This window comes from Xyrauchen texanus, chromosome 30 (assembly GCF_025860055.1).
Source record: "Xyrauchen texanus isolate HMW12.3.18 chromosome 30, RBS_HiC_50CHRs, whole genome shotgun sequence".
NCBI classification, from domain to species: Eukaryota; Metazoa; Chordata; class Actinopteri; order Cypriniformes; family Catostomidae; genus Xyrauchen; species Xyrauchen texanus.
Genome location: NC_068305.1, coordinates 23,250,284 through 23,276,869, shown reverse-complemented (window position 1 = coordinate 23,276,869; position 26,586 = coordinate 23,250,284). Strand labels below are relative to the sequence as shown.

The 26,586-nt window shown below is 43.0% G+C and overlaps 1 protein-coding gene across 1 annotated transcript in view; it reads right to left on the bottom strand.

The window, feature by feature from the left end:
• The window catches only part of syne1a (spectrin repeat containing, nuclear envelope 1a), a 173,155-nt gene that overhangs the window by 85,147 nt on the left and 61,422 nt on the right, over positions 1-26,586 (bottom strand). Inside the window, exons 56-62 of the mRNA XM_052098241.1 lie at positions 25,408-25,544; positions 18,503-18,680; positions 12,633-12,815; positions 6,936-7,079; positions 3,973-4,128; positions 486-650; positions 45-217 (exon numbers count right to left, since the gene is read on the bottom strand). Of these exons, the coding sequence (XP_051954201.1) occupies positions 45-217; positions 486-650; positions 3,973-4,128; positions 6,936-7,079; positions 12,633-12,815; positions 18,503-18,680; positions 25,408-25,544 (1,136 nt within the window). The remainder of the gene's footprint in view (positions 1-44; positions 218-485; positions 651-3,972; positions 4,129-6,935; positions 7,080-12,632; positions 12,816-18,502; positions 18,681-25,407; positions 25,545-26,586) is intronic.

Here is a 26,586-nt window from a genome sequence, read left to right as displayed (position 1 = left end):
AGAACAGCTAAATAAACAGACTGTTTGACAGAAAGCTCTCTGACCCTTTGCACTGTATGGATGCTGACAACAGTGAATCCCAGGAGTCTTTGAGGTCTTGGATCTGCTTGCGTACCACTGGTACACCTTCAGCTGAAGTGTTCCTCTGGACAGACTCCCCTCTGGTAAGGAGCATTTTCAGCTGGATTTCTCTGCCCTGACAAGCTGTCAGAAGAGCCTGGAATAAATAAAAAAATCATGTTGCACCTTGAACAGCTACAAATATATGAAATATACTAATATAAAAACCAATGACAATAAAAATACACTGTTAATAGGTCTGGTAGTTTACTGCAATTATGAGAGCAAAAAACATCAATATCAAAAATGTTATATGTTTATAACTAATAATTATATGTATAACTGCTGTGGTTAATGTTGGCCATAGTAGTTAGAAAGATCTGTAAAACTGTGTCGTACAATGTGTAAAACAAATGACAATGTACCTCGAGCTGGCCCATTCTAGTGATAAGCAAACTCTTGTCAGATGTTGGGGATCTGCAGGTCTTGAGTATCTGTTGGGACTCTGAAACCCAGTTCTGAAGTTCCTGCAAGCCATGCGAGAAAAGCTGATGCTCCCCCACCAATCGTTCTACCCTGGACACCTTCTCCTGCAGGAGTCAGCAAAAAGAAGTTAAGACTAGAGCAGAAGACTGGAAAAATAAGGTTCACTACTTAATGTACTGTAAACAAAATACTAAAAACAAATGCAAAGCATTATTCCAACAGCTGTCTATACTAAACAACATTATCCATAAATATGGCCCATAAATAGTGCTGGGTATCGCCAGCCACCTCATGATATGATACGCATCACGATACATATGTCACGATACGATATATTGTGATACATCACAATATTATGGTTCAATTTCCTTGATTCATATGCTCTCAATTTAATTCCAATAAATATTGGTATATTTCAGTTATGTCCATTTTGCTTAGAAATGAAAGAAATTCTCTCTCAATTAATGTTTTTTATCAGCAGCTTTTCTTCACTTTGGTCACATTTGTCATGTATTCAATCAATGAATATGATGTAAAAAATGTTTAAATATGTATATATATATATATATATATATATATATATATATATACTGTATATACACTACCATTCAAAAGTTTGGGGTCACTTGCCTTAAATGTTTGTCATGATCTTAAAAAACTTTTGATCTGAAGGTGTATTGATTGGTGAATAATTAAGGAAAGCAGCCACTAAATGCCAAACATAGATGGGAACTCCTTCAATACTGTTTAAAAAGTATCCCAGAGTGATTCCTCAAGAAGTTGGTTGAGAAAATGCCAAGAGTACATGTCTGCAAAATCTAGGCAAAGTGTGGCCACTTTTAAGATGCTAAAATATAGCATAGTTTTGATTTATTTTTGATTTTTTTAGTCACAACTTAATTCCCATATTTTCATTTATATTATTCTATAGTTGTGATGACTTTACTATTCTAAAATGTGAAAAAAATTAAAAATGAGTAAGTGACCCTAAACTTTTGAACGGTAGTATATATACACTGATGTTCAAAAATTTTGAATAATGTACAAATTTTGCTGTTTCGGAAGGAAATTGGCTTTCAACTGATCACAAAGTATAGTCAGGACATTACTGATGTAAAAAAAAGCACCATCACTATTTGAAAAAAAAATTTTTTTGATCAAATCTAGACAGGCCCCATTTCCAGCAGCTATCACTCCTTGAGTAATCCATTAGTAATCATGCTAAATTGCTAATATGGTCACTAGAAAATCACTTGCTATTATATCAAACGGTTGAAAGCTATTTGGTTCGTTAAATGAAGCTTAACATTGTCTTTGTGTTTGTTTTAGAGTTGCCACATTATGCAATAGACTGGCATGTCTTAACATCAATATTAGGTCAAAAATGGCAAAAAAGAAACAGCTTTCTCTAGAAACTCATCAGTCAATCATTGTTTTGAGTAATGAAGGCTAAACAATGCTTGAAATATTTCCAATGCTTGAAAAGATTTCATTCAAAGGTGTACACTACAGTCTTCAAAGACAAAGGACAACTGGCTCTAACAAGGACAGAAGGAGATGTGGAAGGCCGAGATGTGCAACTAAACAAGAGGATAAGTACTTCAGAGTCTCTAGTTTGAGAAACAGACTCACATGTCCTCAGCTGACAGCTTCATTAAATTACACCTGCTCAACACCAGTTTCATGTACAACAGTAAAGTGAAGACTCAGGGGTGCAGGCCTTATGGGAAAAATTGCAAAGAAAAAGACACCTTTTAAACAGAAAAAAGAAAAAGAAAAAGTTTGAGTGGGCAAAGAAATACAGACATTAGACAACAGATAATTGGAAAAGAGTGTTATGGATCTTAACCCCACTTTTTGGGATCAGCTAGACTGTAAGGTACGTGAGAAGTGCCCGACAAGACAGCCACATCTATGGGAAGAGCTACAGGAAGTGTGGGGTGAAATGTCATGAGTATCTGGACAAACTGACAGCTGGAATGCCAAGGATCTGCACTGCTGTCATTGTTGCACATGGAGGATTTTTTTTTTTAGAACACTTTGAAGTAGTTCTGAAATAGTACTTTTTCACATTATTAATATCGTGACTATACAGTGTGATCAGTTGAATGCCACTTTGGTGAATAAAAGTACCAATTTATTTTCATAAGAGCAAAATCTGTACATTAGTCCAAACTTTTGGCAGCCAGTATATATGCATATATATATTGTGTGTGTGTGTTTGTGTGTTGCTGTTCATTGTTTAGGTGCCTAATTTGTCGTATTTACACCAATATGTAGAACACGTGTTAAAACACGGTACTATCTCTTTAAGGAAAGAATTGAATGTCCAATTAGAGTTAAATATTTCCTTTGGATTTTTTTTTTTTTTTATCAACTTCTAACTCTACAGACCAAAGAGGGAATTATAAGAGACATTATCAATGACAAATGGATTAGGTGGATCTCATCTTTGGACACAAATTATAAGGCAAACCAAACTTTTACTCTCAACATGCAGTGAAAGTATGCTGAACTCGTGAGTGAAATCTGAAATATTACCATTACAGACATTTTAAGTCTTGTATGTGAGTGATATATTCTTGTTGTAAAGTGCTGCACACAGAGTAAAAGATTGCTATTGGGATTTTAAGAATCAATATCGATATAATCAAATGAATATCACGGTTAGTCGGAAAATAAATATTTTTGCACGGCCCTAGTGTTAAACGCTTGAGTGAGGACCAGCGTGTCCGTAAGAGGAACAGGCATAGTTTCAGTCTCTCATGCACCTAATAGAAGCATCTCTGACTGAACTGGGGAACGTCGCTCTGAGTTTGCACTTATTTTGACGACCTGCTTCGTCTTTATTGAACTGTTGGACATGACGTGAATACAGAAATAATTTAATAAAAATATAGGATACAGAATCTTAAGTATCAATACAATATTTTGAAGAAAATTATTGCAATATAACGATATTTGATGGCATTGGCACAGCCCTAATTACAAATACTAAAATACACATGTGATATTTAAACTAGTATTTAACTTGCTCTTTTATGGAGTAGGCAATCAAACAACACTGAATAAATCTGAATTGAATTAAACTGAATTAAAACGATTAAGAACAGATAATTCAATTCTCACATGCAAGAAATGATTCCTTCTCCAATATTCAAAGCACATTTACATTTCATATATAAATACATAGCAGAGTTGTTAACATTTATTCTGTTTAAGAGAAAGTGGACAGTCAAAAGTGGAAAATCAAAATCCCCCAGACCATCCAGATAAAAAAATTAACTTATTAAAACAATTGCAAATTTTAAATGTATAGTATATCACCAAACAGGCAATCATTATATCTACCATCACAATCAGTGGTAGTAATGGACAAAGCAAGCACAGGACTGATGAAGTATTCAGACAGGTAGAGGAGGTTACCTTAATCAGGTTGCTCAGGGCCAAGTAGCATGCAGCCAGCTGACAGACCCGATGCACAAAGCTCTTTCCAGCACCCTGATCATCCCAGAGCCCATGTGCTCTTCCTCTCAGCCCTGCCAGTTCAGACTCTCTGGAGCATATCTCCTGCAGCAACGTCTGAACATGTGCAGTCAAGGGTCACACGACAAGCAGGGATCACAGGAGAAGAAAGAAAGGGTTCATGCCACAGATACACTGAGATGGCTAGGTCAGTATTAATTTTCATTGCATCTTATTCCATATAATGAAGTGAATGGTGACTGAGGCTGCCTTTATGCCAAATATCTCCTTTTGTGTTCCACTGAAAAGAAGGTAAGTCATACATGTTTGGAACAACATTAGGGTGAGTAAATGATGACAGTTTAAATTTTTTGGGGAAAAATCCCTTCAATACAAATTTCTTGCTACTTTTCTTTAGATGAAAAAAAAGAGCACACTGTGAAATTGTCAGTTAGGCAGACACATTTCATGATAATAGAGTCTATCATGTTGGGTGCACTCAGGGGATAAAGGGATTAGGAGGCGAAGTGGGTAAAAGCAGGAAAAGGGGAGAGGAGCGGGAATGGATAATCACTTAGAGGACCTCTGTACACTGTAAAGATAAATTGTTGGAAATGTCATTGCCAACAGAGCAGACAAAAGGGCCAGCAGGTGACAAAACAATACAAAAATAGAGATGAAATTAATATAGCAAAAATATAAATATTTATCTTTAACTTTCATATTATTGTGAGCTTGTAAATTGGGGTTTTTAGTGTTCTTTACATGCAGTTGGAGAGCTACACTGCTCTGGAAATAACTAATTACTAAGCTTGATCCTTTATAGTGGCAAATAGCTAGACTCAGCAAAATCAGCCATGACTGACAGGGTTTATTTCATTATCTCTAGCTGATACTAACTTATTTAATAGAGCTTTAGTACAGCAAAATCACTGCCACACTTAGTTGATTTCATCTGATCATTTAATTAAATGTTGGCTACAGATGGAGTAGCCCTCTTTATGGATTATGCAAAAAAGACATGGTACTGTAAAACAAGACAATGAAGACTAAATGCTGTTAATATCAATTCATTAATACTGTAGTCTTCAGACGTTTAAAGGATAATATAGTAATAAATAATAGATAATACAGTGATAAGTAATAAATCAAATGTTTGCTGTTCTCCTATAAATTAATTAATTGAAACTTATTTTCTAAGTAAGGTCAGAGATGACAGAAATACAAATGCAGTGATTGATTTCATTCAGTGAGATCAAAACGTAAAGTTACGTATGTAACCCCGGTTCTCTGATAACAGGAGTGAGGTCTCTCACTACGCCTTGTGCATGAAATCATGGAAGCAATTTATAGGTCCTTTCTACAAGTGAAGGGCACAAACTGGGCACAAACAATGAAGCCTTTCTTCCTCGGAAGAGGAAAATGACAGCGGGTGAAAATTCAACAAGTCTACATATTGACCATTAAAAAGGTGAATCGCTCACCTTTGGCACAAATGCTGGGTTTCTCTTGAGGATCACTCTCAAGTGCTAACAATACAGCTGTCTTTAGTGAAAGATGCTTTATAGTAATACTCTCTATTGGTTCAAATTGGGACTGAGAGAGTGTGTTCAGAAGCATGGACAGATCCCATGGTGGATCAGTGGTTTTGTGAGAGGATGCGACCTTTGTGCTCCCTTCATGAACTTACACACCAGTGTGTGTTGACCCATTGTTCCACAGTCAAAACCAACATGGCATGCTGATATTGCTGCAAGATATACCGTAGAGAATACTCTACCTTTATCCAAAAAGTCTTGCAGAAAAGTCAGCATGTCCGCTACAGAACATAAAAAGGATTCATATCTCTGCACCACTATTCAAACACACCCCATTTTAAATCATATAGCGATCGCTTTGAGGCCACTCTCATGCTCTGAATTGTTTCAATCACCCTTGAAGGCAATCCAGTGGCATTTAAATTCATCTTCTCATGAGCCATGCACAAAGAGCTACTCGGCCTGGATGAGGGTGAAAAATATCTCTGTGTGGTCAAAATAGGAGATCCCTGTGCATCGGAAGAGGACAAGGCTGGTCATAATGGAGCTGAATTATCTCCACCAACCAAAGTTTCCCTGGCCAGTACGGGGCAATCAGTATTACTGAGTGACCATGCTCCCTTACTCTTTTTAGAGTTGGGCCGGTCAGGCCTAAAGGGGGGAACGCATCCAACAGTAAACCATGGGTGTGCCAGCACGTCCACACCAATAGGTGCATCTTTACTCCCCAGAAAGTAGAACAGAGGGCAATGAGTGTTTTCGTGCAATGCAAAGAGATCTACGGCAGCCTGCGATCTACGATCAGATCAAGATCCACATGTGTCAGGAAAAGGGAGCCCCCACTCTGCCCGCTCTGCGGCCTTGGATGGTTGAGGTGAAAGGATCGCATCCTCGAGAAGGAAATCACTCGTAATGTCATCCTACTCGTCTTCTTCTTGTCTCTCCTCAATTGAGACATAAAAAAGAGGAGAGATGTTCAGCAAGGCCTCCACCATAATGTCCCCACAAGTATTAAAATCAGGTTTTGAGAATTCGTTCTCTACCAGTAGCAGGGAAAGATATGGGTCTCCTGTTATCAAAGCCGAGACTCGCCTTTTATGAACACTAAACGGGAACTTAGTGCAGTGCGGACAGCACTCAGGGTCAGCCAAGGCTGCGTGCGCAAAATTTACCCCCAGGCAAGCGATTCTACATTCCACACATGCCAGAAGGTTCCTTCCATTTTGCTCCTCTTGGTTTTGCAGTGACCATAGTCCAGTGATTATCCTCCGATATAAATTGCTTCTATGATTTCACACACAAGGTTTTCTATAGTAAGATACCAAAAGAATGTTTGAAAGAAAACTCTTTCAGTATGGTTTAGTCAATAAGACTATATCAGAGTACCTGAAGTTTGGAGAGCTCTAGTCTCTTGGCAGACAGATCATGTAGGCGAGCACTGCTCTCCTGTACACTGATCTCAGTTCTGTTCAGCCAGTCTTGCAGGGGTTCCACACTCATCTCAAAGTCCTGCATCTGGCACTGCAAGACCTGAGCACAGATATTCATGTTACACATGTACCTAAATTCATACATTATTTTTCTTACTTGTTTAAAAAAATGTGATTATGTAATCCGATTAGGGATGCACCGATCCGATACCTGGATCGGTATTGGCTCCGATACAAAACAGAGGACCCCCAAAACAAAGACAATTACCGAAATTCTAAAGTGTTCTGACTGTCAAAATAAAAGCCCAAGGTTTCAAAGTTAAAGGTGCATGCCTAAAATATATTACTTTTATTAAGAAATTCTAAAAGTCAATAATAATAATAATATATTATTATTATCATAATCATTTGTTTACAAATTACAACAATATTTAAGTTGACTGGGTTCCAAAAAATAACTGAATGAAACGTGGACTGATAGCTGCAACTTAAGTGAACAAAAAAATAGATCTGAACACTTTAAAGTCCATATACCAGATACAAGTTGAAAAAATTGTGAACTGCCTTTTCTACAAAAGACTTTCACTAGAAGTACTATTAATTTTGCTGCTGCATCATCCAGTAGACTAGTTAACAATAAAGTTTTTCTTAATAGGCTATACATTTACAGTGTATTGAAATAATGCGTAGTTAGAGTGTGTTTCTTTAAAGTACATATAAAAGAGTACCACAGTATCACACAGAGCAGCATAGATATTCTATACTGATTATGAAAAAAAACCAACACAGGTTTTGGATCGGGATCGGTATCCGAATCGGATCAGAAGAGAAAAAATGGTATCCGTGCATTCCTAATTTCGATGGCTTCTAGATGACAAGACACTGGTTATAAAGTGTATAGTTCCAGATCTAAAATCTGATTGAATTAACCTTTTTCGAAACTGTTGTAAAACAGCTGATATACTGTACGAAAACCTTAACTCGAATTTAATATGAACACAAAATGTTCAGACAGTCTCCTTTGCTGGTTTTTCTGACATATAACAGCTTTTGCCAGTGTCACTGTGGCTCACTTCATGCGTGCGTGTGGGAAATGTATATTTTAAAGGCTCATTATTATGGTTTAGTATTTCTCTGTAACGTAGAACAGTGTTAGCAATGTTACTTATAACATTCTTTCTCAGCCCTGGAACTCAAAAAATTTTCTGATGCCCCCCAAAAACGTATTTAAGTAATTAAATTAATATCATAAACATGCGACTAGTCGACTAATGGCTTAAACTAATAACTATTAGTCGACTAGAAAAATCTTTGTTTGGGGGCAGCCCTAAAAGTAACACTAATCTCACCCAGAGTAACTAAAAAAAAAAAACATCTTAACATAAAATGAAACAATTGCCATTAAACAGAAATTTTAACATAAATTTAACTGCCATTAACTTTTAAATGTCAGCCAGTAGCAAGTCCTCAAGTATTAACTACAACAGATGTTAAATTATATTCCAGGTAAGGACTATAATTCGATGTAGGTTTAGCATCTGATATTCATTTAAATAGGTAAATGTGCCATTTTGCCCTTTGCACCAAGAAAAGTGGAAAAATGCAGACGTTTGATCAATCCATCTAACCACTGATCTACAAAAACACGTAGAAATGAATGAAAGTGGATGAGGGCGTGCTGGCTAGTTGTCACTGCCATTCCATGTTGTTTGTAGATGCATATTGAACTATAAGGAGAAGTTCCGGTAAACAAAATTCCAGATATTTAAGTAAGTAGTTATAACGTCTAGGTTACGGATGTAACCTCCGTTCCCTGATGGAGGGAACGAGACGTTGTGTCGAAGAAGCGACACTAGGGGTCTCTCTAGAGCGCCGAATATGCCTCTGATCTATGAAAAAAGGCCAATGGGAATTAGGCAGACAGTATTTACATACCCCGTCCCTGGACATACGGGTGTAAAAGCGAGCAAATAAGTCGAGTTCATTCAGGAATATTCTGAGGAGCAGGAAATGGTCCGGCCACTACAGTGGCTCGGCTCAGCGACATGGCCGGGAGGACACAACGTCTCGTTCCCTCCATCAGGGAATGGAGGTTACATCCGCAACCTAGACGTTCCCCGTCTGTCGCTCACTTCGACGTTGTGTCGAAGAAGCAACACTAGGGGTCCAATTCAAATCACGCCATGCGCTGAGCCGTGTACGTGTACTGCTGACACAAGAGCGGGCAGGTTTCTTACATGCAAAGGCAACTGGTTGTGTCAGACTGCACGTACCCTTCCCCAATTCCCCATAATAAGTCGTCGGAATCCTTTTGGTTACCCTAAGAAGGGGAACAAGGTGATGCTTGCCAACCTGGGAACGGGCCGAGCCTAGCCGGGCCTCTTTTCTCGTTTTTTTCATGTTTCCCGCATAGAGCCAACGGCTGGGGCCCTTACATGCATCGTGGGAAGGGGGTCTTACCCAGTTGGAAAAAGACCCTGCAGAGACCACACCTGCCCAGGAACGGGGAGGTAAGTGGCGAAATACATCACATGGGCCACTCAGGTCACATGTGAAAAAAATGGCGCATTGGTAGATCCAGCCTCAAGGATGGGGGAGTTGCTACAGCATGGCAACCAGAGGGCAGCTGGAACTGCCTAAGGGAGACGCGGGTCCACTCGCAAGGGGACCGTACCGCAGAAAATACACACAGGAGGAGTCCACACAGGAGGCCCGACCTGTGCAGCACCTATTCCAGTACAGGTAGATTTGAGTACCCATAGTGGATTGGGTCAGCGAATTCCTCCGCAGAATTGCGGACCCATAGGGCTAGGGAGGAGTCGTCCAGGGATCCGAATATATGGAATCTCCTGGGAGAGAAAGCGCACAGTTTTACCTTAACTGAGGGAAAGGGCGCTAGGTGCAAGGGAGCAACCCGGTCAGTTCATTAGCGTTTTACCGAGTTCTACCGGCTCGGACCTGAGAAGACACGGGACAATACTGACTCAACCCTGAGATTGTAAAATCTTGCAAAGGTATTAGGTGTTGCCCAACCCGCTGCTCGAAGTGGGGTCTCTGAAGGCCTGTGAGGACCACTGAGAGATCCCAGAAGGGGAACAGGCTTGGCCGGGAAGGATTTAACCTTCGGGCGCCTTTTAGGAAACTGATGATTAAGTCCTGCTTACCCAAAGACTTGCCATCTACTGCGTCGTGGTGGGCCGCGATAGCATCAACATACACCTTCAAGGTGGATGGAAACAGCCTCCCCTCCAACCTCTCCTGCAGGAATAGGAGCACTGACCTAGCTGCGCACCTCTGTTGGTCTTCAGCCCTGGAAGAACACCAATACGCGAACAATGCCACTTCAGGGCGTAACGTTGCCTGGTAGAGGGGGCTCTGGCTTGGCTGATCGTGTCTACGACGGCAGGTGGTAGACCAGCTAGATCTTCTGTGTCCCATCCAGGGGCCAGACGTGGAGGTTCCAGAGGTCTGGGTGCAGATGCCAGAGCGAAAGAAGGTCCTTCCTCAGGGGAATTTGCCAGGGAGGGGCTGTCATGAGGAGTAAGAGGTCTGAGAACCAGGCCTGGGTGGGCCAGTAAGGAGCCACTGGGGTGACTTGTTCCTCGTCCTCCCTGACCTTGCACAGCACCTGTGCAAGAAGGCTCACTGGGGGAAATGCGTACTTGCGCATCCCCGAGGGCCAGCTGTGTGCCAGCGCTTCTGCCGCGAGGGGAGCCTCTGTTCGGGCATACCAGAGCAGGCAGTGGGAGGTCTCTGGAGGCAAACAGGTCTACCTGGGCCTTACCAAATCGTTCCCAAATCAGCTGAACCGACTGGGGATGAAGCCTCCACTCTCCACCAGGCCAATGTTGTCGTGATAGCCCGTCCACCATCGCATTGAGTTTGCCGGAGATGTAAGTGGCGTGCAGTGACTTGAGTCGCGGCTGGCTCCAAAGGAGGAGACGACGGCGAGTCACGTCATGTGGCGGGAGAGTACGCCGCCTTGGCGATTTATGTACGCTACCGCTGTGGTGCTGTCTGACCTGACTAGGACATATTTTTTTCTCAAACTAATGGGAGAAACTTCCGCAGGGCAAAGAATACAGTCAGCAACTCTAGGCAGTTGATGTGCTAGCGCAGCTGGGACCTTTTCCAACAGCCCGCGGCTGCGTGCCCATTGCACACGACGCCCCAACCCTATCTGGAGGCGTTGGTCGTGACCAGGACGCGTCGGGACACCTGCTAAAAAGTAGAGGTCTGTCCAGGGTTTGAACATTTGGTGGCAGGCGGGGGGGATTGTTACCCGGTGCGTGCCGTGGCGCCATGCTCGTCTCGGGACTCGAGTCTGAACTCTTTTAAATTTCTTTGCGCTGTCGAAGCGCCCAGGGTCAAACTGCACTGCCGTGCAGAGAATGGAGAAAGCCGCTGTAATATGCCGTAGAATCCAACAGCAGGCAAAGTGTCAGAGGAAACAGGAACAGGTGTGTGACTCACAGCTGACTGCAACATGACCATCGTCTCCGAAGAAAATTTCTGAATGAACTCGACATATTTGCCCGCTTTTATACCTGTATGTCCGAGGGTGGGGTATACAAATACTGTCTGCCTAAATTCCATTGGCCTTTTTTCATAGATCAGAGGCATATTCGGTGCTCAAGAGAGACCCCTACTGTCGCTTCTTCGACACAACGTCGAAGTGAGTGACAGACAGGGAACTTGCATTATATTACTTATATGATATTCGTAGAATGACCATATGCTGTTTGCACTATGCTATCAAGATAATCAAGTAAAATAACGGGTTTTAAATCCTATATAGGTTTTGTGTTATTCTTCTTTCAAGAGGGAAATTTGACTTAAGTCACAGTAATACAAGATTGATATTGAAGATAAGTCTTAAAGTCAGCAGAATTAGAAAAAGTAGGATAATGAACAATATTGCTTTGTATCCTATTATTGGGGATGAGGTAATAATTTTAACCCTTAACTCACACAATGTTGTATGCAATATGCCATTTTAAAAAGGTAGCCTATAAAACACAGGGCATTTTGTGCTTGTGTAACATTTTTGGATGAAGAAACAAACAATAAAATGACAGTCAAATGATTTAATAGACACATAAACAAGAGGGACCCATACATAAGAACAATCAGTTTAACCAATACAATGTTCCAGAAGTATCCGAAAATAAAGACAGCTGCCTTATCTAAGGTATGCATAAACTGTGCAATGACAGTCTCTCTCTGTGCCGGTGGCGCGGAAACAGATTTGAATATCTGTAGTTAAATTCCGTCAGCAATTCGACTCGAACTCGAACTGCGTAAGTTGATAAATAACTAGTTAGTCACAGTGATTTGACAATGTTGGAAGCTGGTCTGGTATAAATTGGCCATATTATTATTTTGTATAAATATATATATATATATATATATATATATATATATATATATATATATATATATATATATATATATATATATATATATACATTGGCTATATTGGCTTAGGAATGTTGTTGTAATGACATCCGTTTGCTTACACCCCCCACTTCAAAACTCATTCCGGCACTGGTGAGTACGTGTAATAAACATAAACAATTAAATAAGAGAGAATTCTTAGAACAAAAAAACAAGTTTACCAACACACATTTAAAAATACATAGCACAACTCTACCTGTAAGGCCATCTCTCTTCTCTGTAAGTTGTCCATCAGGCTTCTCCAGTCATCTTTGGCTGTGTTCGATTTGGCGCTGATTGCCTCCACCCTGTCGGCAGCCACGACACTACTGAGCTGCTCTCCATATGATAGGATGGTGTTTAATCTAGCCTGGCCCTGCTCCTTGTCACTCATGAACTCCTGTGGAGCAGAATGAGAAAGACGTCACCCACACAGACATAAGTAGACTATCACAGATCATAGGGCAGCAAGTGCGATGAGTCACATCCAGACATTGACAGTCACCCAGCAGGGATCTCCAACCATCTGTGAAGCGGACACATTCCCTTCTTTTTCTCTTTCTCCACTCAAACGGTACAGATGCAATATTGTATGACCCAAAGCATGTCTGCTGCCATATTGCTGGTTCAGGACAGTAAGCCATGCAGAAATATTGTTCCACATTTGAGATGTCTGCAATGGTAAATAAAAAATGAGCAGCCAGCATTTCTCTTCCACCCATCTTATTTCCTGCTTTTGTGATTTTTCTATTCTCAGTAACACTGTTAGTCCTTTTTATATATATATATATCCCCTCTTATTGTATGTGCCTATTAAAAATGGGCATTTTGATAAATTTGTCTACTCAAGAACTTGACAGATAACTCTTCAGAATACACGAGTACCAGTGGCCGCTGGTGCTTTTCAAGTGTGGGGAAGCACAGACTATTTAAATTTTTGGGTGTTTGCAAAGTTGCTCCCAAAAACTGCTTTAACTAATACACAAACAGTGAAATTTCCTTAAGAAAATTAAGTTCAGAATTGTTTCTGAAAAAAAAACAACAACCAAAAAAAAAACAATAGGCAAAATGTAGCATTCTGAATGCTAAAATAAATGTGTTACGTCAGATCACAAATAACTGTGCCCATATCTCCAAGCAGCTGAACACTCTCCATTCAACAGCATGTATTTACATTTCAAACACTGTCAGCTATCTTCATCACATTCAATTATTGCCTGTATATTCCATAGTTCTGCCAATTTGAAAGCACCACCAATCATAAAATCATATTAATTGTTTAGAGCCTCTGGTCCAAATAACATCAATCTTTTGCTCCATTAAAATGAATGGTATCTGCCATTGGCACTCATTGAAGCACAGACTTCTATTGGCATATTATTAAAGAAAAAACAGATTATACCACTTGAAGGAACAGCATAATAGTGATATGTGATATTTTATACTTTTATTTTAAAGCTTATTTAAAGGCATATGTTTTCTTTGGCTTTTACACTTTGATGTTGTGTAATGTGATTATATGGTTGTTTTCTGTTTTCTCTTGCTAATGTTTAATGTTCAGTACTTTGGTCTACAATGTAGTTTTAAAGTACTTTACAAATAAATGAGCTAACTGCACCAAGAGTGATTTGTACAGTTGAAGTCAGAAGTTTACATACACTTAGTTTGAAGTCATTAATACAAATCTTTTTAACTACTCCACAGATTTAATATTAGCAAACTATAGTTTTGACAAGTCGTTTAGGACATCTACTTTGTGCATGACACATGTAATTTTTCCAACAAATAATCGTTTCACTTTTAATTGACTAAAGCACAATTCCAGTGGGCCAGAAGTTAGTCATTCACTAAGTTATTGTGCCTTTAAGCAGCTTGGAAAATTCCAGAAAATGATGTCAAGCCTTTAGACAGTTAGCTTCTGATAGGAGATGTACTGAATTGGAGGTGTACCAATGGACAGGGCTGGACTGGTAAACTAGCATACCAGGCATTTTCCCAGTGGGCAGATGCACTTTGGGGATGATCAGGGGCGGACTGGCCATTGGCAGAACCGAGCGGGTCAGCCGTGATATGTTAAAATGAGCCGCCGCGTTATGCTGAACAGACTACAAAGCGGCACTGAGATATGCAGAAAAGGACAGTGAAACCATCAAGTCATCTGGTATAATGAAGCTAAAATTTAACTGCTTGGCAATAATGACCATCGTTATGTTTGGAGGAAAAAGGGTGAGGCTTGCAACCTGACGAACACCATCCCAACAGTGAAGCATGGGGGTGGCAGCATTATGTTGTGGGGGTGCTTTGCTGCTAGAGGGACTGGTGCAATTCACAAAATAGATGGCATCATGAGGAAGGAAATTTAGGTGGATATTTTGAAGCAACATCTCAAGACATCAGACATGAAGTTAAAACTTGGTTCGCAAATGGGTTTTCCAAATGGACAATGACCCCAAGCCTACCTCCAAAGTTGTTCAAAATGGCTTAAGGACAACAAAGTCAAGGTATTGGAGTTACCATCACAAAGGCCTGACCTCAATCCGATAGAACATTTGTGGGCAGAACTGAAAAAGTGTGTGCGAGCAAGGAGGCCTACAAACCTGACTCAGTTACACCAGTTCTGTCTGGAGGAATGGGCCAAAATTCCAGCAACTTATTGTGAGAAGCATGTGGAAGGCTACCCAAAACGTCTGACCCAAGTTCAACCATTTAAAGGCAATGCTACCAAATACTAACAAAGTGTATATAAACTTCTGACCCACTGGGAATGTGATGAAAGAAATAAAAGCTGAAATAATCATTATCTCTACCATTATGCTGACATTTCACATTCTTAAAATAAAGTAGTGATCCTAACTGACCTAAGACAGGAAATGTTTTCTACGATTAAATGTCAGGAATTGTGAAAAACTGAGTTTAAATGTACTTGGCTAAGCTGTATGTAAACTTCTCACTTCAACTGAATTTAATGTATTTATACAGCTTATTTGTACATATTTAACTTGTCATTGCCACATTTCTGATAAAATTTTAAGGAAAGCCGAGATTGCCATCTAGTCTTAAAACAATCATCACTGTCAGGTACACAGCTCACTGTTTTTGTTTTTCTTTGCATGTTTAAGACAGCATGTCAAATTAAACATAGTTTAACTTTTATAAACATGTATCAAGATATCAGCATTCTGTTCCATTTAGTTGCACTCCATCTAGCTGTTTCAAAGGGAGAACGTGTGCTATGTGAACACCATCTAATCTCCCCCGAGTTTTGAGCACTGTTGCTGCCCCAAATTGAAAATAACCGTGAACAGTGTTGATGCAAATTGCTGTCTGTAGGAATGCAAAGTACTGCATTTTGGCACGTTGTGTACATGTGGCCCTTAATTTTAATAAATTCATTTAAAAAAATGAATTTTCAAGTACTCCTGTTCATCCATAGTACCTATGCCATGTCTAGGCCCACAGAATTTGTGCTGATCAGTTACATTTCTCTACCAAATGAGGGAAAATCTGCAGAACTCTATGGAATTAATTTAAATATGGTAAAATATGTTTAACAGAGCAGAAAGTACTACTACACACTTATTAAGGCGGGCATACACGGTGCTATTTCCGACTGTCGTGCAAGCTCCCGACCGTTTTTTTCCAGTAAAGGGAGAGATCGCGTGGAAAATTTGGTGCTCGTGTGGTCGCGGCTTGCATCTTGTAAGATAAATTACGAGCGGAGCCAAGAGGCTTACGAGCAGCTCACAACCTCCTAATAATGTTTAAAAAAATGTGGGCGCTGTCGGCTTCAATTCGTGAGGTGTGTGTGGTTGAACGGTTAGATTTGGTGATCTACCTGAAGTTGACCAATCAGGAGAAGGTGTTACAACTCACATGGTCAATGAAAACTGAGTATTCATGAAGCTTTTACACATTTGGAGAAAGTGGTCATGTTAAAATGTTTTCCTATTTTATTCAAAATCACTGGGAAGGATTCTACAGAAATGCCATGCTGTTCTCTTCTCTTCAAATAAATAATTTGCCATATGGGTTGCACTAGAAAACCAAGGACTCCTAGGTTTAGAGTTCTACCTGTCAATCACCTGCTGCGCTAAAACAATCTTTTTAAGCTTTGCTACATGCTTTAAAGTGCATTCAAATGGACAAGACCTCACGGATCTTCTTCAGAATGTCTGCTATCAACATGCAAGCAGTGACAGTGTGACACAGATGAGAAGGATGTAGCCTACATATAAAGCAGAATAATACAGGTAGCCTACTCCACTAAAATTACTGCACTAAACGCCATGTTTGCGCTTAAATTAAATTTAAGTCTAACTGACAGAAATGGAAATTTTCTTTTTAATCTTGTAAATTTTGTGCACTTTATTATCATGCAGTAACTGGCAGAAACACACTGACGATATTATTGATGTAGAGTATGCAGTCGTGAAATTACACAGCCTCCCTTCGAAATCTGAATCTATCAAATGCTGAACAGCATTTGTAATAATTATCCATATATATGTATATATATATATTTGGGCTGTAAATCGATTAAAAAATTTTATCGAATTAATTACATGGTGTCCCGATTAATTAATCGTATTTATTCGCATATACAAAAATTTACTGAGAAAGCTCCTCATATAACAATAATTAAATATATAATGATGAAATAATTATATATATAAAATAACAAATATTCAGATAATTAAAATGCATTACATTCTTGTGGCAGAAGTGTTCATCATTGATAAGACAATGCAAAAAGCAGCTTTATAATACAATGTGTTGTTTACTACCATATTATTGAACATAAGTCAATCATTGGCACACAGTTCACAGCAATCCATTTCACAAGTGAATTTGTCAATCAGTTGGAGATTTATTATGAGGGTTTGTTTAAGGATCCGTCAATGAACAGCTGCGTCAGACATGCTTGTGTAGCGTCTCGGGTGCGTTGCTTCATAAACATAAAATGTTTAGGTCACTGTGTCAAGTTTAATATAGTTTAATACTTAGAACACATCTTGAGATCCCTTAGTTTGTATTTTCGCTCCATCAAGTGTTTTGAACGCAAGAACGTAACGCGTATTTGTGTTGTTCTGCCTACTGAAGTGTTTTCTTCACTGTATAAACTGCACATTGCTCATACAGCTGAAGTTTCACTTACTGCCCTCTGGAGTAAACAGGTGGTACTACAAGCTTGCATTTCTCAGAAATCTTCCTTATTGCGATTAATTGCGTACATTTTTTAACGCGTTATTTTTTATAACATTAAAAGCGTAAATCGACAGCCCTAATATATATATATATATATATATATATATATATTTTTTTTTTTATTTGTTTTTTATCAGCGGATGAGTTTTCAGCTAATGCATCCCCTGGCCATTCCAGTCTTCTTTTTTATTTCTTAAACGCAAACTACAAGGATTTAAAGCAATGTCCTCATTTGGCTTATATTTTTTAATGATAAATAGTGCAAAATTAATTTACATTAATGCGATTACACTGGAATTCACCAGGTCGTAATGTCGTGTCGTGTATGATTGCACCTGTACGATTTTCAGACTGACTGACTCGTAACATGTGCAGGGGCTCACAACCTCCCGAGTGTCAGAACTCACACCGTGTATGCTCGGCCTTAGTAGCTGAAAGCATTATCTTATTAGCCAAAATATTTAATAAACCAACATCAAAGGGAGGAATATTTGTAGAATTTTAAGAATGATGGTTGTTCAAATTCTGCAAAAATCTGTGCAGATTTCTGTGGCCTCAGATTGCATCCAGACCAACAGTAGTTATGTCTCTTTCATCAAAGCTATAAATCATTACTGTGCATTTCCCTGTACCCTCACAGGTTTTCTGCTGTGCTAATTGAACTCATAAATAGCCCAGTCTGTCACATCCTTGGCTCAATGGTAGCCTCATAAACTGGCTCATGGGACCTGAGAATGAACTGTCACTTTGTCAAATTTTGGCCAGCCTTACATGACAAGCAAAGCAACAACCTGCCGGCCAAACTGGCAATAATCCAAGAATCCTGAATCTCGCCCAGCCAGGAGGAGCACTCCCGGGCATGGAACTGTCCATTCTGCTCACCTGGATCCTCTGTATAACGGCGGAGGCATCCTGGATGCTGTGAGGAGAGTCAAAGCATTTGGCGGTGGAAATGTTGGCATTGACCATCCACTGACGGAAGTCATGTAGAGAAGAACGGAAGCGCTGTTCCAGCAGTTTCTCCTTATTCTGACACTCCCGGGAGGCACGCAGGCTCAAACTAGAGAGAATTGGGAGAAATTGGGGGATGGGGTTCAAATGTGTATGCAGGGGGGTTGATAGCGCATGGTGTGCAGACATCTGTTTCAATGACAGGCTCTCTCAGAGGAAGAGTTTGTGTATCAAAAGTGAAAGCGCAGCAGAACCAGTCCATACAAGAATACTCCAGCATAACAAATACGGATGAGGCTGAAGTGGACAGTGGAGGCAAGATAGGCAAGTTTTTTTTTTCTTGTTTTGTGCTGCAATACTTGAAAAGAATGCTAATGAGGCAAAAGCTGCTGTCATGACAAGGGCACTCAGCTGAAATGCTCACTTGAGATGCAGTGCTTCGAGATGCAATGTATCAAAGCCCTTCATTCACCTCAATGCTCATAATTGTAATTGTAAAACTTGTTTATTTATTTGTATTTATTCTTGAATTTTGTATTATTGTTGATTTCTTAGGAATTATTGTATAAACTATTTGATTTCTGTATTATATAATGCATTGAATTATTCTACAGTTTTTGACAGAATTAAAAGGGAACGTCTAGGTTACGTATGTAACCTCTGTTCCCCGATGGAGGGAATGAGACGTTGTGTCAGAGAAGGGACACTAGGGGTCTCTCTTGAGCGCCGATATTCACCTCTGAACTATGAAAAAAGGCCAATGAGAGTTGGCACCCAGTATTTGCATGTCCCGCCCCCGGACATACAGGTATTTAAACGGCGCAAATACGGGAGTTCATTCAGGATTTTTCTGAGGAGCCGGAAATGGTCCGGCCACAACAGTGGCTCAGCGACGTGGCAGGGGAGACACAACGTCTCGTTCCCTCCATCGGGGAACGGAGGTTACATACGTAACCTAGACGTTCCCCTTCTGTCACTCTCTCCACTTTGTGTCAGAGAAGCGACACTAGGGGTCCACTTAAAAAAAAAAAGTGCCATGCGCTGAGCCATGTACGTGAACTGCTGATACAGGAGCGAGCAGGCATTCTTACGTGCAGGACGACCAACTGTATCAGGCTGCACGTACCCTTCCCCAATGCCCCATTTAAGCCATCAGGATTCCTTATCGTTACCCTGGAGGGGGGAACAAGGTGCTGGCCGCCAACCTGGGAACGGGCCAAGCCTGGCCGGGCCTCTTTTCTCTCTATGTGTCTTGCATAGAGCAACTAATGCCGGGGCCCTTACACGCATTGAGGGAAGGGGGTCTTAGCCCTTATTCAGGACGGAGAAGACCCTGCGGAGGCCACGCCTACCCGAGAGGGGAGGCAAGTTTAAGTGGTAAAACCATCAGAGGCCTGACTTAGGGCCTATGTGGAAAAGTTGGTGCGGTGGTGGATCCAGCCTATAGAGGGGGGAAAATACAGCACGGCAACCGAGGCAGCCGTGACTGCCTAAGGGAAACACGGGAGTCCGCTCGCCAGAGGGGACAGAACCGTGGTGTTACACACAGGGGGAGTCCGAAGGAGGCCTTACCTGTGGAGCACCTATACCAGTACAGGGTAGCTTGCGGTACGCGCAGTGGCTTGGGTCAGCGAGTTCCTCCGCTGAACTGCGACCCACGAGGGCTAGGGAGGAATCAACCAGTGTCCCAAACCTGGGATCTCCTGGGAATGAAGGCGCACTGTTTCCCCTGGTTAGGGGGAAGGGCGCTAGGTGCAAGCGGTTCACCCGGTCAGATCATCAGCGTGCCACCAAGTTCTACGGGCTCGGTACCTGAGAAGACACAGGACGATATCGACTCAACTCGGAGATTGTAGAATCACGCAAAAGTGTTAGGTATTGCCCAGCCCGCTGCTCTACAAATGTCTGCTAGGTCAGTGCCCCTAGCCAGTGCCCATGAGGATGCAACACTCCTGGTGGAGTGAGCTCGGACCCGCAAGGGGGGGCACGGCCTGGGTGTGATAAGCCAGGGAAATGGCGTCGACAACCCAGTGGGCGAGTCTCTGCTAGGAGACAGCGTTCCCTTTCTGCTGTCCCCCAAAGCAGACGAAGAGCTGCTCAGAGCGTCTGGTGCTCTGTGTGTGGTCCAGATAAATATGCAAAGCGCGTACTGGACACAGCAGTGAAAGGGCTGGGTCTGCCTCCTTCCGGGGCACCGCTTGCAGGTTCACCACCTGATCCCTGAAGGGTGTGGTAGGAAACTTGGGCATGTAGCCCGGTCGCGGTCTTAGGATCACGAAAGTGTGTGCCGGACCGAGGGATCCCAGGAGGGGAACAGGTTAGGCCGGGAGGGAGTTATCCTCCGGGAACCTTTTAGGAAAATGACGATTAAGTCGTGCTTACCAAGAGACTTGCCGTCTACCGTGTCGTGGTGGGCCGCGATAGCGGCGACATACACCTTGAGGATGGAGGGGGACAGCCACCTCTCCAGCCTCTCCTGAAGAAACACGAGCATTGACCTAACTGCACACTTCTGCGGGTCTTCAGCTCGGGAAGAACACCAGTCCACGAACAGGCGCCACTTTAGAGCGTAAAGATGCCTGGTAGGGGGGGCTCTGGCTTGATTGATTTTATCTATGACGGTCGATGGTAGGCCAGCTAGATCTGCCATGCTCGTCTCGGGACTCGAGTCCGGAGCCAGCGCTGAAGTGGTCTCATATGCATCAACCCCGGCAGCGCAGCTGCCGCGGAGGATGTCATATGCCCCAGGAGCTGTTGGAAATGTTTTAGCGGGACCACGGCGCCTGGCTTGAAGGAAGCGAGGCATTTCAGCACTGACTGAGCACGCTCATTGGAGAGACGTGCTGTCATTGAGACTTAGTCTAACTCCAGACCGAGAAAAGAGATGCTCTGGACCGGGGAGAGCTTGCTCTTTTCCAAGTTGACCTGAAGCCCCAAACGGCTGAGGTGGCTGAGCACCTGGTCTCTGTGTGCGCATAGTAACTCTCGGGAGTGGGCCAGTATGAGCCAGTCGTCGAGGTAATTGAGTATGCGTATGCCGGCTTCTCGGAGCGGGGCAAGAGCTGCCTCTGCGACTTTCGTGAAGATGTGAGGGGACAGAGACAGGCCCGAAGAGGAGGACTTTGTACTGATACGCCTGGCCGTCGAATGTGAACCGTAGGAAGGGTCGATGTCGAGGGCGAATTGAGACGTGGAAGTACGCGTCCTTCAGGTCTACCGCTGCGAACCAATCTAGATGCCGGACGCCAGATAGAATTTGTTTCTGGGTGAGCATTTTGAACGGGAGTTTGGACAAGGTCCGATTGAAAACTTGCAGGTCCAAGATCGGTCGTAAGCCGCCGCCTTTCTTGGGTACAACAAAGTAAGGGCAGTAGAAACCCTTCTTCGTTTCGGTTGGAGGGACAGGCTCTATCGCGTACTTTAATAGAAGGGAGGCGATTTCTTCGCGCAGGGAATGGGCATGTTGGCCGTGTACTGCGGAAAAATGTACGCCCACGAAGGGGGCGGAGACCTGGCAAACTGAATTGCATAACCGAGTCGAATGGTCCGGTGCAGCCAGCGTGACGGGTTTGGCAGTGAAAGCCACGCCTCTAAACTCCGTGCTAGGGGCACCAAGGGGACGAGTTTTTTGGACGTACCCGGCAGGGCTTTGCAGCGGTGCGGAACAGGTAACGCGGCGTCGGGAGGCAACGTGGTGTCCCGAGGCTCTGGTGCTGAGAATAAACTCAAAGCACTTACCTTGCTCCACGCATCCGGCAGGGGGCTGACTGAGGAGGAGGTCTGATGCTGGCGTCCTCTGGACTCGTCTGAACCGGCTGGCCGGGGAACAGTCGTGAGGCTGAAGGCGGGGACACCGCGTCCATGGAGCCGGGACTGTTGAGGCCTGAAAGCAGAGTGCCATGAGAATGGCATTTGCGGGCCAGGTGACCCCAGAGACAACAAGGAAATAGCTCTATAGAGTGTAAAGAATTTAACAAAAAATTCTCCTCCCGGCCCTCCACCGGGGAACGGAGTGGTCTTACCAGCTCCGGAGCTAACGTCTTGGTCTCTGGGTCTGTCATCTCAGGAGCGCCTGGGAGCCTTCTGGGTCCTCAAGGGGGTCCGTGAGACGATGGGCGTCCAACTTCTGCGGGGAGCTCAACGCTGGGGCTGAGAGCTGGGCCCACTCACTTGTTAGTTGAGGTGGAGCACCGCTTTCTTTCTATCTTGAAAGCCGCAGGAGGACGCCCTCGGCGAGCAGACGGGCATGGCCCCTGGCGGCAGGTTTGCGGCAGGGCAGGATGCTTTTTTTTGCTTGAAAATAGCCTTCGTCTGTTTCTTCACCACTGAGGACTGCTGGGCGAAGTCGTCAAGTGGTGTCGCCGAATAGACGGAGCTGGGAGACGGGGGCGTTTGAGAAAGCATGCTTTGTCTGCCTCCCTTACTGCCTGTCCATCGTTGCGTTTCTGGACCACGGAGTGGCCATCGCCCGTTTAAGTGCAGTTCCTGCAGCACGTCAAGAACAGGACCACCCAAGTGCAGATTTTGAAGTGCCCTGGCCCGGTGGACTTAGAGGAGGGGGCCATGGCAGGGGAGCGGTCTGGGACCGCTCTACCACCGAGGGTAGCGAGAGCGGAGGAGCGAGGAAGCTGGGCACGGCTGGCGGGGGGCGCGGCTGTGAGCGGCGCACATAACCGCGGAACCAATTAAGCCCGGGGAAGCATAGCGGACCTTCTTGCGTCAGGCTCAGACTGGGCGGAGACCCGATGGTGGCGGCCCAGGCGAGTTATCCGCATCCGACGCCGCTGTTACGCTCTCCGATGCAGCGGTGATGTCATCATCCAATGCCGGGGAGCTCGAGGGACCGGACGGTAGGCTGTTAAGCGGACCGCACTAATCCCGAGCTCGGGGGAAGCAGGCAAGTGTGCCGGGGAGGCGGGAGGTTTTCGAGGGATTTACCCGGCGAAGCGTCCTGTTATTCTCCCCAGATCGTTCTCCATCGCCAGCGGTGCCTGCCTCAATCCCGTAGGAAGGAGGCGGCGCGGGGTGGCTGAAATGGCTCTCTCACTACAAGAGAAAGCAGAGATCGCAGCGCTGCCGCGGTTATGTTCTCACACTGAAAACATAACCCATTGGAGAGAATGCTCATCCCGAGCTCGGACGGAAACAAGCAAGCGTGCCGGGAGGCGGGGGTTTCGTGGGGGTTCACCCGGCGAAACGGAGCCCGTCACTGTCCCCAGATCGTTTTCATCGCCAGCGGCACCTGCCTCAATCCTGTAGGAAGGATGTGAGGCGCGGGGGGGCGGCTGAAGCGGCTTTTTCTCACTACAAGAAAAAGCCTACGACCGCAATGCTGTCATGGCTATGTTCTCGTACTGAAAACATAGACCATTCATAAAAACGCTGCCTGCGTATGATTGCAACCCAGGAATGCAAGGCAGTTTTTATGGCCGTCAGAGGTGGGGAGAATCAACGCATCCAGAAACTACACAGAGCGGAACATCGTCTTTAAAAAGACGCGTCCTGAGAAGGACATTCAACGCCGCTGTGTTTTGCTCTTTTAGAGCGAAATTCACTCTTTTAGAATAACTCTTTCGAAGTTGTCTGCGCTGTCGAGCGCCAGGGACAAGAATGCACAGCCGTGCACGAATGAGAAAGCCGCTGTTATGCGCCGTCAGATCCAACAGCATGCAGAGCGTCAGAGGATTAAACAGGACCTTGGTGTGTAACTCGCAGCAGACTGCATGCACGACCATTGGCTCCGAAGAAATTTTCTGAATGTTCTCCCGTAATTGCGCCGCTTAAATACCCGTATGTCCGGGGGCGGGACATGCAAATACTGGGTGCCAACTCTCATTGGCCTTTTTTCATAGTTCAGAGGTGAATATCGGCGCTCAAGAGAGACCCCTAGTGTCGCTTCTCTGACACAACGTGGAGAGAGCAACAGAAGGGGAACCAATGTTACTTATTTGTTTATTTTTACTTATTGTAATATTTATAATTTTTGTAATGTTAGTCAAAAAATTATTTGACTACTATTTTGTAACACTTTTTAATTGCATTGCAAAGCTCAATGTGATTTTGCCAACTAGGATGTGTTCCTGGATCAACATCTTTTGTTGGTCCTCAAACAACATTTCTGTCACACACACACACACATGTTGGTCCACCTATCATTATGAGGACTTTCCATAGACATGATTTTTATACTGTACAAACTATAGATTATATCCCCCTAAACCTAACCCTCACAGAAAACTTTCAGCATTTTTACATTTTCAATAAAACATTGTTTAATATGTTTTTTAAGCTATTTAAATTATGGGGACATTAGAAATGTCCTCATAAACCACATTTATAGCAGAATATCCTTGTAATTACCAGATTGTAACCTAAAAACATTTTCCTCATAAACTACATAAACATGCCCACACACACACACACACACAAACAGTCTTAACCCTATCCCTACACCTAAACTTTAAAAATTGATAAGACCTTGATAAGAACAAGCCACTAACCCTAAATCTAACCCTTACATCTGATTGGTTGTTAGACATGTTATTTCAGGACCAACAAGTATGTTGCTCCAGAAACCTGTGCTATCATCTGATGTCAATGGTCTTTACTGCCAATAAAAGTGTTGAACAACATTTAATATTTCTAAAATAATTATTGAATGTAAAAAAAAAAAATTAAACAGACAGTAAGCAGTGGAGACATGATCTAAGAAGCTCTGTAAGACACTGGCATGTTTTACTTGTCTGTAAATTATAAACAAATATTAAATGAAAACAGATTGTGACCATTTGACTTGAAAACATTTAACCTTGTGTGTGCATGACTGCAGCACTCACCTGTTGTGTAGCTTGATAAGAGCGCTGACTCTGTCCGACTGAGAACCCAGATCACTGGAAAACCCATAAAGCTCATTGAGCTGCGCCTTCAGCTTCTCCTCCATAACTTCAGCTGCCTGAAGCCCCTCCAGAACACCCTGACAGACACACACACACACACACACACACACACACACAGCTGGGTTGAGTGTCAATGCAGAGGCCACGCTTGATGCCCGAAATCTCATTTACAGGCTTGATGCTCCTTCTTTCACAGTTGCACACACGCACACACACACACGCACACACACACACACACACACACACACACACTTAAGCAATAACACATAGCTTCATTCAACTCAAAGACAGAGACAAGGCCTCTTACAAAAGCATTTCTGTTCTTCAGTGTGTCCAGGAAGCCTTCCCACTTTTTCAAACATGCCTGAGATTATAAAGAGCCAAAGTAGTGTCTCTCTCTCTCTTTACTTCCACATTCCCTCTGATCCTCTCTTTAAAAAACAGAGGGAAATGCTTCCCTGACTTCTCCCTATAGAACACTTCCTCCTCCAATCTCTCTCCTCCTCTTCCTTCTCTCTCTCCTCCCTGTCTTCCACTTCACAAGCTGCAGTTCACCCTCTCTTTCACACTCTTCGGTGGCTCTCGTTCACTCCTCCCACCTTTGACATGTTCTCTCACTTGTGGTCTGATTCTCTATCTCCTTCCCTCCTCCTCTCACATTCTCCTCCTCCTCCTCGCTATCTCTCTCTCTCTCTCTCTCTCTCTCCCAATCCCGGTGGGAGTCAGCTGTCAGATGTTGAGGAGCCTGAGCCGTGCAAACGAGCGTGTAACACAAACAAGTCCAGACACCGGAAACAAGGGATGAGAGAAAGTAAAATAGAGGGAACAGTGCAGGGCTTGAGAAAGACCACCATTAAAAATAAAAAATGGGGGGAAAATCTGTACTCTTTTTTCAATTATGTGAGCAGCAAGATGAAGAGTAAAAACAATCTCAGCAGCAGGGAAACATACATCTCTCGACTTTATAAGAAAGTGAGTGAGCCAGAAAAAGAAAACAAGGAAAAGAGAGAGAGGGAAAAAGATTGGCTATACAGAGAACTGTATAAGCAACTGTCCTTTCTACATTGCACACAGAGGCCATTCTGTGTCCTTTAATATAACCTTGTAAATGAGTATACG